Below are 13,113 nucleotides of genomic sequence, written 5' to 3' on the forward strand. Positions count from 1 at the left end.
GTATAAAGATATTTAGAATTTGTTTTATTATGATGACAGAGGCACCGGTGGGCTTTCAAATTGCTTCAAACTTGTAAATATATCAATAAAACATTGTCAAACTGATCTCTCTGTATATAGTGGTGTTTCATTTTAATCATGGAAGAATATGAATTTTGGGTATTTTAATGAGGGTATTTTGGTTTTTTTATCTGAGAATTTGTCATTTTTAACAGGAAACACCAGGATCTCTGGTGGTGAGGCAAGTGACAGCACCTGGGCAGAGAAGCCTGCCCAGGGCCAGCACAGGACTAGCTGGAGGGCAAATGAGGTGGCTGACCTGGCCATTTGGAGTCAGGAGGACACACTTTGACAGTTCAAAGCAGGCTACCACAACAAGCACATCTTCTGAGCAATAGTTGCCCAGATGGCAGAGCAGGGGTACCAGAACACATGATGGCAGTGCCACATGAATGCCAACTGTGCAGCCATGGCCTGCTGGCAGCTGGTCCAGAGGTACAAGAGGCTCTGAGACAGTGCACATACCAAAGCCCATCTGGGTCTAGCAGGCATGCAGCCATGGGGCCCAGGTCCAAGGAGGCGGATGCTGGCACAGGTGGCAGCAGGTCCCAGCCAGGCAGCAGCCCCCACTGCCAGACTGCTGTAGTGCATAGAGCAAGGGCCACTCTAGGTCAGGGCTGCTTCAGCAGTCCAGCTGGCACAGGGGCTAGTGTCCCCAGATACCAACTGGTTGGGCCTCAGAAGCTCCTGAGGGCAAGTAGACCCGAGCTGTTTGCCAGGGCAGCTTTTTATATTGCTGGAGCCAGCACAGGTGCATATTCAGGCATGGGTGCTGAGGCACAAATCTCCGGCACAAATTTGTGCCACTGCTATTTGATCTTCTGCAAGCACACATGGTTGCACGTGTGGACGTGTCCTCTGAGGCAGATTGTATCCTGTGGGATTTAGATGTAAATTAATAAATACTGTTATCTGAAATTTTCCAAAATATGTTTATCTTTTAGTGTTCAATGTTCATATTGTTCTGTTTCTCTGGTATTTGTTTTTAGATATTTTCTTTTATTTCTGTTACAGAAATACTAATAAGACATTTTTTAAGTTAAGGGAATCCAGCCTAACTCATTTATCTTAATCAGATAAAATTCTTTAATCCTCTGGTAGTGAGGAAAGTACAGAGTCCTACATATTAGGAGTGGCCACTTCATTAGTTTGCTATCCTTTCAGATGCAATATAAAATGATTTTGAAGTTTTCTATCCTGATTTCTACAGCTATTACCAAGGGAAAATCTAACAGCACTGCAGTATGAGGACAGCAAATGCCCGATGTGCAGCCTGAAGGAAGAAGTGGTCCAGCTGTGATTTAATACTTTTTGTTAGATTACTGCAACAAAATTGTGCTTTGTGAATGGTTAGTTATTTAAATGACCAATTTAGCTATGGTAAACATGCTGAACAAATCTTCTTAAAATATTCGCTACTAATGTTTCATACCCAAAAGTTGAAATTGTGTTAGTGTGTCTTTATATAAACTTCTTTAGCATTTAGTCAAACCATCAAAATATGGAAAACAGCAAAGGCTTATTTGCTAAGACCCTAGTTGTCCTATTGCTGAGACATTGCTAAGGGCATATTGTTAGTCATACTGGACTGGAATGGCTTAGTTAGGGATGATCCTACCTTAACCAGGGAGTTACACAGATCTAAGACTACATCAGGATTGTCTAGCTGGCAGCTTGCAGGCTACCTCTGGCCTACAGGAGGTTAACGTGGGTTCCCATCTGGATGGCACCTGTCTGCCATTCCCTCTCCTTGCTCCTGATGCGGTGATGGCTAGAGTCTCCAGGGCAGAGCAGCATGGCAGGAGCAGCCCCAGTAAGACCACTGTCCATGTGGCAACAAGGCATGGGGTTGGGGGTGGGCAGCTTGTGTTTCCTGTCTGGCTGTGGAAAGTGTGTGTGTGCATGCATGCAGGGGGGAGTGGGAGGCAGCTTGCACCACCCACACAGTGAGAGTCCCAGGGAGCCCATGCAGTGTGTGACCCAAGACCTATGACTCATGTGGCTTGCAGCACTTACTGCTCAGAATTTGGACAGCGCTGAACAAAATGATCTCCTGAGGTCCCTTCTAGTCCAGCTTTTCTATAAAGACACAACCTAAGATCCAACTGAAGGCATTATAGAAATAAAAGTGTGCGACACCATAGGAAGACATGCATGCCACTTGCTGTTATTACTTGTATTTGACTAAAGCCTTGGTACCTTGATCCAATAAGGACCCTACTTTGTTGTGTGTTGTGCATGTACAGTAAAGGCAGTACCTGTCCAAAGTAGCTGATAGAGAGTGGATGTGTTGAAACCCCATTTTATAGATGGGGAACTGATGCAGAATATGAGATGAAAGTAAGTACTGAAGTAAGGGAGTAAAGATTGCTCCTGAGTGGTTTACCCAGCATCACTAGTTAAGCCTATGGCATCTGGACTTTGAACTTGAGTATCTAAAGTACCAACATAACTGCAAGACTACTGTTCTCCCTTGCCTTTTCTTTTCTTGTGGCATATAAGTAATAGTTTTCTTTCTACGTTCTTCAACTTTCAGTTTCTCCATTGAAATCTGAAGAGTACATTTAAGTGCAGTATGGCCAAGAAAGCTCTCCTGAAGACAGTTTTGGTGCTGGGGAATAAGTCTACAGCAGGAAGCCGTTGTTTATAAAAATGATTTTTGACCGTGATGGCTATCATCATAAGTTGCGACTGCTCTTAACCAGCCAGGGCATAGACTTCGTGAAGCCATTTTTTAAATGGGATAAGTGGTGTTTCTTAGTCAGTGGGTGCTTTCATTGGCATTATATTCTGCTTGTGTTTCTGAATCATTCAGATTTCAGGAAAGCAATAAATCTAAAAGCCATTGCTGGCTCAGCAGGTAACAATATGTATATTGATTCTAGTTCCATTATGAGAAAATGAGAGAATTTCTCCCTGCCAACTGGCTTTTGAATAGATCATACCTTTTGATGTGTTTCTGTCAACAGTTGAATAGTATCTAAATCACGAGATTCTTTAAATCATCCATTTCTTTGTCTTACCCATTTTTCAGGTGACTTTCAGAAAGCAATTCTTGTTCCGTGTTAACTGAAAGCTTATTTCTAATTATGCACTATTTATTTAGTGTTCATGGATTTCCCCCTCACCTTGATTACCAGATAAACTTTCCTAATCCTAATTCAAGGCAGCCAACATCCTCAAACAAACTAAAAGAACCTCCAGAGTTGATTGCAAATTTGCATATATTTTCATAAATGCTGGTGCAAACTAATGGAAGTATGTCTCTTATAATTATATCTTCAGAGAATGTATAATGATTTGAATTTAGATACTTTAAATTAGGAGAGAAGCAGAGAAAACATGATTACTTTAAATATTTTGAGGTCCAGGTCTGTTTCTTAGCACATTCCACCATGCACCATTCTCTCGTTTCATGTGAAATCTGTCCACACAGTGGCACTTCCCAGTTGGTGCTGGGTTGCCAGGTCCGAAAAGTTTAGTTGTAGTTAAAGTGATGTTGTTTTACTAAAACCACTGTAATTTCATATTTTCTAATTTTTAAAGCATTTGCCTATAGAATAAATTGTGTTATCATCAGCATAGAAGTTAACAATATATAGCTCCTTGCTTATGACTCAAAAATATTGTAAATACTGTAAAAAAAAAACCCCAACTCTTTCTACACCACAAAGGTTAGCTTTATTTTGGATGACTCTGTACTGAATATATAAAACGTTTAACCAATACCAGTAACAATTTTTATTCATTCTTCCAATTCTCATTTTCCAGAAGTTTGGCTTGAAGTGCAGCTTATGTGCTTTTGTAAGAAACTGAAGCAATTTTGAGACTTTGGCAACATGTGACTAATCAATTGGCTTCCTTAATATGCTCTATTCTCTTATTTTTAAATAAGATTTACATATTATTGCAGTTGTTCTTTAGAATAACCTCTGTTTGCACAACAAATGTATGAAGGAGAAAGACATTATTGATTCTTTAATTTTTTTACCCCAGAGAGGAAGTGAAACAATAAGTTGCTTCCCCAAGGATACCTAAAAACTCTGCGGAGAAGCAGGGCTTGCAATTGGGGTCTCCCAAGTTCTGAACTCTCTCTTTACCCATGGGACCTTCCTGGGAGCAGCAGCAGGGTCTAGTTCAGTAATTTTCAGCTTTTTTAGCCTCAAGGCTCCTCTTCTTGATTTTTCAGAATTTAGGGGACCTCCAGTTCAGAATTACTGAACTAGAATGCAGCTTATGGCAGCGGAAGACCTCACTGCTCTGTGTCCTGCTTTTCCACAAACTGTCCCCTCTCTATCCTTGTTCTGTATGTAAAGGGGCAAGTGCTGCTCCTTCAGCATAAGGCAAGGGCAGGGGGATGGGGGATGAGCCATGCTGAAAAATGCAGCCCTGTGGGTCCATGTGCACCTGTCCACTTGCACTCTCACGGTAGAACACACAGCTGGGAGCCCACACCCGAGCTGCAGAAAGCAGCTGCAGGTGCCACTGCATAGATTTTATAGACATTAGGGCTGGAAGGGACTTCAGAAGATCATTGAGTCCAGCCCCCTGTGCAGGAAGTCAGCTAGGGTCAAAGGATCCCCGCAAAATAGGTGTCCAAATGTTTGTTAAAGGAGTCCAGAGTAAGTGCTTGCACCACCCCTAGGGGGAGTCTATTCCAGGCCTTGGGAGCTCAGAGAGTAAAGAAGTTTTTCCTTATGTCCAGCCTAAAATGGCCTTGGAGGAGTTTGTGTCTGTTTGACCTTTTCATCCTTTGGGGCTCTCTGGTGAACAGCCATTTCCCCAGATCTTGATGCACACCCCTTATATACTTATAGGCAGCCACCAGGTCACTCCTGAGTCTGTGCTTTTTCAGGCTGAAGAGCCCCATGGCTCTCAGCCTCTCATCATAAGGCCTGTTTTCCTGCCCTCTGATCATGTGTGTGGCTCTCCTCTGGACTCTCTCAAGCTTTTCCACATCCTTTTAAAATTTTGGAATCCGGAATTGGATGCAGTACTCCAGCCGTGGCCTCACCAAGGCCAAGTACAGCGGAAGGATGACATCCTGGGATTTGTTTGAGAAGCACCTATGGATGCAAGCCTGTGTTTTGTTTGCTTTACCAGCTGTGAGATTGCATTGGTGGCTCATGTTCATCTTGTGGTCAGTCATAACCCCAAGTCCCACCACTTGCCTGTGGTATGCTGGGGTGCCTGGCACTGGACAGGAAGAGGAATGATTATTTACCTTGTGGCACAGGGAGTGGGCCCAGCGGCACTCTTGGGAGGATCTCTACTGTGATGCCCCAGTTGAGAATCACTGGCTTAGTATTTGGAAAATGCAAAATCTGAACAGCAAGACATTATTTAAAATTACCAAGTGCCCCTTTCAAAGAGCAAGGGTGTTATCTTATAATGGTGCATTCTGTTCTGCATTATTTTGACATTACTGCCTGCTGATGTCAATTGACTGTCGAGAAAAAAATTGTATAATGAATCTATGAATAAATATATCTGTCATTTACATATTAGCAGAAGGTCCTTTAATCTAGGAGAAGCCATGATGCTGGTATAATATCTTAATTTTTTTACTGTATTATATTGTAGCTAATTGTATTTTCTTCTCTGAATTCTATAGTATGCATATATTTTGGACTTTGGAACCAATGCACTAATATTAAAGTGGTAATTGAAATTACCTCTAAATTGTCATGTCAATAAATGACTCCCATGTGCCTACTGAATGCCAAGACAAGTCTGAAATTTTTATTTAGCATTTCAGTAAGATCTAGTTATTGCAAAGTTCACTTGGATGCAGAATTGTAATCCTTTTGCTGTTTTTCAAAGGCAAAAATACATCTGAATGTATATTGGTGATGTTTGAAATAGATGATTTAGTTGGAAATTAACTTTTTTTAAGGCATAGTCTGTGTTTAATGGCATGTCTAAGACCAGGGAGTTGGGGAGCTGCCACACTTAATATACTGAATTTATAACTCTGCATCATCCTTTGATGCTCTCACATCTACGGTATTCTCCTCATAATAATTTTACTTTTAGTAACATTCTGATTTTCTAAATCTTTTATACATAATCATACTTTAAGCGTTCACCATCCATTAGTCATTTTGAGATGGACAGCATCAATTTATTGGTCCATCAATCAGAAATTCAGAAACGTTCTTAAAAAGTCAGTTAAATGTTAAATCATTAAACTAAGTGCTCCAGCTTTGTGGTTGACCTAATTTAAACTGTTCTTCAAAAGCAAATTCATTGTACAGAGCAGCTACTATTGGGTTTTTTTGGCTTGTTTGGGATTTTTTGAACTACCAATGGATTTTCAAAACAGGACAGTATTGTCTACCAATCCAGTGAAGCTTGCTTAATAAAATATAAGTTTAGTGTGGATGATCCTTTAAAATATGTTCCAGTATGATCCCATTTAAAACTGGATTTGGATTACTTTAACATGCTGGAAACAGTATGTTAAAATTCAAGTGCGGTAGTCATGAGTATAGGTGCATTTGCTTCTTATGCAAAGAGACTGCATAGAGCAGTGATTCTCAACCTTTTTAGACTGCAAACACTTTTGACTCAAGGCACTCCTCCATAACTTCTGTGAATCGAATGGCATCCAGTTTTAAAAAATAATTTATGTTTTGCAGTTCTTATCCACTTGTAGAGGGGCTGGACAGTGGACATGGGACAGCAGCTAGGCAGGGTGGAGATTGAAGATGCGCTTATCCCCTCACTCTTCTCTTCACACCTTGCAGCACTCTTCAGAAGTTTTAATGGTGTCCCTGGGTACCCGCCAAAGCCTGGTTGAGGATCAGTGGCATAGGCACGGCTGTTCCTCAACCCCAAAAGCTTTATAAAAGTTCATGCTGCAAGCCTTTAACCATCCATTTGAGAACTTGGAGTTTTTCAGGTATCAAAGAAATTAGCCTCCTATAGTTGTGAAATAAGCAAGAATTACCATGGGGCAGGGAGGCCGAGAAAGTCGCACACAAAGTTGTGGTACTGCTGGAAATAAGACCCAGGTGTCCTGCCTCCTATGCCAGGGTGAAAGTTTCTTCCCCCACCCCCTGCCTTTTTTGTGTGCTTTTCTCTGGTTAAGGGGAGAACTTCCTAGGCAAGAAATTATTTGTATACTCTCCGTGGTGTTCTAACTTTGACTTAATGAGGTTAAGTACTTTGTCTTTTGTTCTTATGAGATTTTCATGATTATTATTGGCCTTGTTTCTGAGAACTCCAACCTGAACAGTCAGCATGTGTGTAGTTACAGCATTGTTTATTTTAATGAAGAAGTTACAAGATTTGTGTTAACATTTACAGATATTTCTAGGGAAAAATTAATTCTTCAGTGACATACTTCCCGTGGAAGGTCTAGTGCAGGGAACTGCAATGTTTTCAAGCGGTGCCAAAAACACGTGCAAACTCGACTTTTAAGATGTTGGCATGCTGGGGGCCCAATCCTTGTAGTGGCAGTGCAGCCCCAGCCCTTTCCCCACCATCTGCTGCAAGGCGCATGTGCACCCACCACCAGCAATGAGCTGGGCTAGGGCTCTGCCATTTGCAGCCTCCTGACTGCCACCACAGTCAGCCTGGGGTCTGGGCAGACCCCAGCTGCCTGACATGGATCCCGAGCTGCTTGCAGGAGCCGGCAGGGAAGCTACAAGTAGCTGCATGGAGTCTACAGAGCTGTATGGAGCTGCATGGAGTCTACAGAGCCGCGGGCCAGCTTGTTGCCAGCAGCAGGTGCATGTGCGCCTCAGATCAGAGGATAGGGAAGGGGCCAGGGCTGCACTGCCACAACAAGGATTAAGCCCCTCGTGGTTCCTCCACAATCCACCCCAAGGTGCATGTGCTAAGCAAAACGCTTTGGCATGCATGCTGGGGGTTGCCTAGCCATGGTCTGGTGATAGCCTTGGGACTATGGTGTACAGGGTTTCTGTGTTTTTGAGCCAGAATCAGTAAAGTCCTTCAGTATGTGCTTCCCTTTAAGCATCTCAGTAACTCCACTGGGGCCATGCAGCAGAACCCCCTGGCACAGCTTAGTGGAACTAGTTACAGGTGAGGGAGGAACGAGATGTGACCATGAACATGTTAAACTGCAGATGGCCCCTTACAAAGGCCTAAGTCTGATTTGCTTATGGCTCATGTTAAGAAATTCAACTATATCAGAGAGTTTTCATAAGGCATTTTATAAGTGGCAAGATCTAATTACATCAACATGTGGAGAAGGAAACGAATGGTTTAAAATTTTTATTAAAATTCTCTCAGGAGGTCTCCTGAAAATGATTTCCAGAGTACTGCTGGGGTTCTCTCTCACATACAGAGTTAGAAGTATGTTACAGCTGCTGTCTGTTCTCAGGAAGAATGCAAGCTGTATCATTGCTAAAAAAGGTACAGTGTCTTTTATCTATCTCTTTAAAAGAGAATGTAACAGTACCAGTACCACGCTTCCATTATTTCTGTTTATTAACTGAAACATTGGTTATTAAGGGATGTTGCACTGCAGAGACCCCAGTAGCTTTGCATTCTCCCCAGGCACCAAGGAGGGCCCAATTCTGCTGGGTTCTCCATCACCTCCCATTGTGGTCAGGGTCATTCAGGGGCTCTCAGCACACTACAGAACAGGCTGTACAAGAACACTATTGGCATTAAGCTCAACTACTTCATTTTCATTTTTCAGAGTCACCCAGCAATGCTGACGTTTGTAATACAAGCTGAAAGTAAGCAATTGGTCATCAGTCTGGAGAGAAACGAGTAAGTAAATCTAATTTGTATTCACTGCACACTGGAGGCACTAGCAGAGGGTTTAAAGTTTTTAAGATTGATAGTTTGTATAAAGCTTGGAACCGTGGGCAAATCTACTATGCAGCACTTCAAGGAACAGGCTCCTGACCATAAATATTTCATTCCAGTTTATATTCTGGGTATGTTAATCCTGCTTACCATTGTGTCACAATTTAGCCCGTGTGTGACTCTGAAGAGAAAAATAGTCCTTCTCAATGTTTTCCTTTTTTCTCATCCTTGTTGTTTTTCTGCAGTAACCCCACTATTTACACTGTAAAGGAAAACCCCACAGACCCTGCAGCATCTTTCTGGAGGGCTTGGCCTTTCCTGATAGTCCTCCCCATGGACATTGGCTTACTGCCTATGCATACATCCCATCCCTGATATGTAGGGTAAGAGACAAACGGCCCATTTTACCCCCTGCTGGAAATCTCAGTGGAAGTTTCACAAGTTTGTTGGATGGAGCCAGAGATGTTACATAAAGCAGCTGGCCCCTGGCTTGGCCCCACCCTTCCTGATGACATGATCCTCACAAACTGCAAAGCCCTGTTTGCTTTTCAATACAGCAGAGCTTTATAGGGCTGCTGAGAAGTTCCCTTCCAACTGTTCACTCTCTTCAACTCATACTGGCCATATTGGACTGCTTTTATCCAAGTCTCTGCATTTCCCAGTAGCTGTAAGATAAGCCCTGGACTAAACATAATAAAATTGTATGGTTCTCTTTGGCATCACTGTACCAGTCCATTATTATTGGATTGAAGTCAGGGCTCCTAGCTCCAAAGCATTATATATGTATATAGAAGCAAAGGGGTCCTGTTTTGAATAGTTTACAACAATTATGTAGGACAGACAGAGGATGAGGAACAGACATCATAGAGAAGTTATGTACCGTACCCAAAGTCAGCAAAGGTCTGTGGCAAACCAGTAATTAAACACAGATTATCAAGTTTAACTATGAGACCACCTTTCGCTTTCAAGGATAACATCACATGCCAACAGTAAGTAATCAAAGTTAACAGAAAATATCTTAAAGCGTTTGGTACAAAATTCTATATATTTGTGTTAAAGTCGATATCAAGGGACACATGCATCCTATGGTACCCTCTTCCCTATAATAGTAATTTGAGGGGAAACAGCTATTGTAGGTTTGTTGCTTTTAAAATCTAACAATAATTGCTTTCTCAATCCTTGGAGATACTGAAAACACTAAGAAAGAGAAGACTTTATATGTGAAAGCAGAAGCCTACAGTAGGAAATGTATGTGCTGCCCTTAAGCTCATGCTAAGTGATCCAAAGTGGAATTCATTTGGGTAACTCTTTACTGCTTTGCATTAAAATTGGGAATAATGCTTTTTATTACCCGGCAACTGGATGACCCTGACACCACGCTCTGTGGCACAGAGTCCACTTCACTCTGATAGTTCATGTTATGTCCAAATCATAATGCTCGTTGATTTGCAGTGGTTCTTAGTAGTTCATTTCCTATCTTTGAAACAAATTGCAGATTGCACATTCTGGGGTTATTCAGTTCCAATTGAATTGCAGCAAAGGGGGAATTAATTTTCTGAGTAAATGTGGGTTTAGTTTTTTATTCTTTTAGTATTTGACAAAGGGTGTGCCTTGTTTCTGGAATGTCAAGTATGCTGCAATTGAAGAAACGATTTTCATTCCCTCTTAAAGATTAAAAGAACATAAAACCACTAATATTGCAGATGGTGGACATATTAAATTCTGTTGTACCTGCAATAAACCATTAGATTTAGGTAACTTCAGGATTGTGATTTCCATCTTCTGTATGAGATAAACAGAAGACAGGACAGCATATTAATCAGTGGTACAACTTGCTTGACTGGCACAGATGTTGATACGATGGGTCAGTCTTTTCTTTAAAGCATTCATTCATTTACTACTTGTTTCTCTGATTTATTTGCTTTTACTGTGAACTTTTCAGAGCCAAAATTTTATCTTCTAGTATGTTTGTACAGCACCCAGCACAGTGGGTCTCTGACTCATTAATATATAACTGAACTAGTTAATATACATTTAACATTGCTTGCCTCTGGAGCTTGTAAAATATGACACTGTTGAGAGATCCCAACCACATAAATAGCTAGTCATAGATACTGTATATCTCTTTGCACTTGGATAGATCATTGGTTTAATTTCAACAAGGTGTTTGCAATTTATTTTTTGCATTTCATTAAAAAATTTAAGTCCATATTCAGGAAATCAAGCTCAAAAATCAAGCCTATAATGGCATATGTTCATTCAGTCACGTCATTTGCTTGGTTGAGCAATTTTGGCAAAGACAAGTGTCATGTAAATTGCTTTGCATTTGTACTGCATCAATATCTTTATCTATTTGTTGTTACTCTGTATGTGCATGGTTTTTTGCAAGTAGATAAGAAGAAATAATCCATGCTGTACAGAGCAGAGCAGTGGCTTGGCTCTTTGCCTACAGAAATCAATAGTTGCATTTCCATGGGTTGGAATTGTGCAGTAGTGGGTACTATGCTGCGGTGTGTTATGTAAACATAGGGTGGTGGGATATGAGTAGCAAGAGAAGATGTGACACACTTTGAAAGTTTGGAATATTTAATGTGGGCATGAAGCTGCTGCTTGATTCCAAGAGTTCTGGGAGGTCTTGGGGCCAGGATCTTTCGGTCATAAACGAAAGTCTTCCAAGAGTGGCAACAGGATAGACATAACATTTTCTAGGGCCAGATTACACTTTTGGAAGATAGTGTCTCCTGGAGTTTTCCTGTAACAAAAAGACCAGCCCATATCTTCACAGACCTGCTTAAGCATTCTGTCATAAGCCACCACTGTAGTTGCTTTTGCAAATCTACAAAAGCACAGTGGATCTGTTGTACTTAATCTGTTGTACGTAATCCTACCCCCCACAAGTCAGTCCATCTTGCTGACAGCTCAGTAGCTGCGCTAGAGCTGATCCTTTACTGCCCTAGAATCTTTCTGAAAGGCTACTCCAACCTGTATAGCTGAACCACAGTAAATTAACACTCAACTGGTTATCCTTCATTTATTATAATGAGTTGTATGGTTTTCTAGGGTATAGCGCCTCTAAGTTCTCTCATCGTCTCCAGTAGTGAAGAGTTACCTGTTTGGAGAGACGTCTGCAGGGTCACAAAAAGCAGGAAGCAGTACAGTAGCACAAGATTTTCATGGCCCGCTCTCCTTGGGTTAGGATTTGATGGATCCCAGTAACGACTGCGTATGAGCATACGCAGGGTATGATATAGCTGAGGTTGGAAGCTGGAAGATATCAATTCAGTTTCCCTTTGCCACAGTCTCTTGCCTTCTGTCTGTGTCCCACATTGTTCATCCATTTGTAAAGTGGAGATAATACTTGCTTCACTTAGGTGCTGAGATTTAATTAATGAAGAAAGGCATTTGAAATCCTTGGATGAAAAGCACTAAAGAGGCACAGAATAAAAAGTACCAATAGTAATCTCTTGGAGAGTACATTTTAACATATGAAAAACAAAGTGACTCTGACCAAGATCTCACTGTGGACTGTTGAAATAAATGTTAAATGGGCATGCTTTAGATAAAAGCAAAACAGCAAGTACAAACATCTTTTCAACAACAAAAATGAAGTCCTGACACACATGCTCTTTTACTTTACTGGCTATTGTTTCATGTAAAACATGCTATTCTTTGAGGAAATGGGGAGAGGGGGGAAACCCTAAACTACATAATTCCTGCATTGGGTCATACAAAGACTGAATATAGTTTTCCATACTTAGCAGAAACAGCTGCTTTGAGTAGGCTTAACATTAAAACCCATTTAGTAAAAACCATAGAGATTTTCCAAAGCTAGAATTGTATTTCAAGGCATGATTCAGATGCATTAGCCAAACCAACTGAGGATTGATGTGTTAAACCATCTGTTATCTGTGGAAATATTTAATATCACATTGGTGTTTGCTGATTTTTAAAAACAGAAGAAGTGTTTGCATTTTGTTTTTGTGACAGCACTTATAATTGGACATGGTAAGTATTCATAGCTTAACATTTCAGATTTTCTTGATTGTCTCCAACTGTTACATCCTTTACGTTGCCCCACCTACATGCTTATGAAATGTTTTTAAAGATTTATTTCAAGACTGGTTGCTTAAAATTATATTTACAATGATTAAGAATATATAATGGTAAAAACAGAATCATTTGCAGTAAATTCCATCTCAATCTTTGAAGACTAACTAGGGAATTTATGTTGCAGGCAGATATCTTAAGTGTAATTTACTGCACACTAAA

The 13,113-nt window shown here is 40.9% G+C and overlaps 1 protein-coding gene across 1 annotated transcript in view; it reads left to right on the forward strand.

Annotated features, from left to right (window-relative positions):
• The window catches only part of ADAM12 (ADAM metallopeptidase domain 12), a 346,240-nt gene that overhangs the window by 100,759 nt on the left and 232,368 nt on the right, over window positions 1-13,113 (forward strand). The window contains exon 3 of the mRNA XM_090056735.1: window positions 8,732-8,805. Coding sequence (XP_089912861.1) covers window positions 8,732-8,805 — 74 coding nt within the window. The remainder of the gene's footprint in view (window positions 1-8,731; window positions 8,806-13,113) is intronic.

This window comes from Crocodylus siamensis, chromosome 7 (assembly GCF_052110815.1).
Source record: "Crocodylus siamensis isolate JL-2025a chromosome 7, ASM5211081v1, whole genome shotgun sequence".
Lineage (NCBI taxonomy): Eukaryota > Metazoa > Chordata > Crocodylia > Crocodylidae > Crocodylus > Crocodylus siamensis.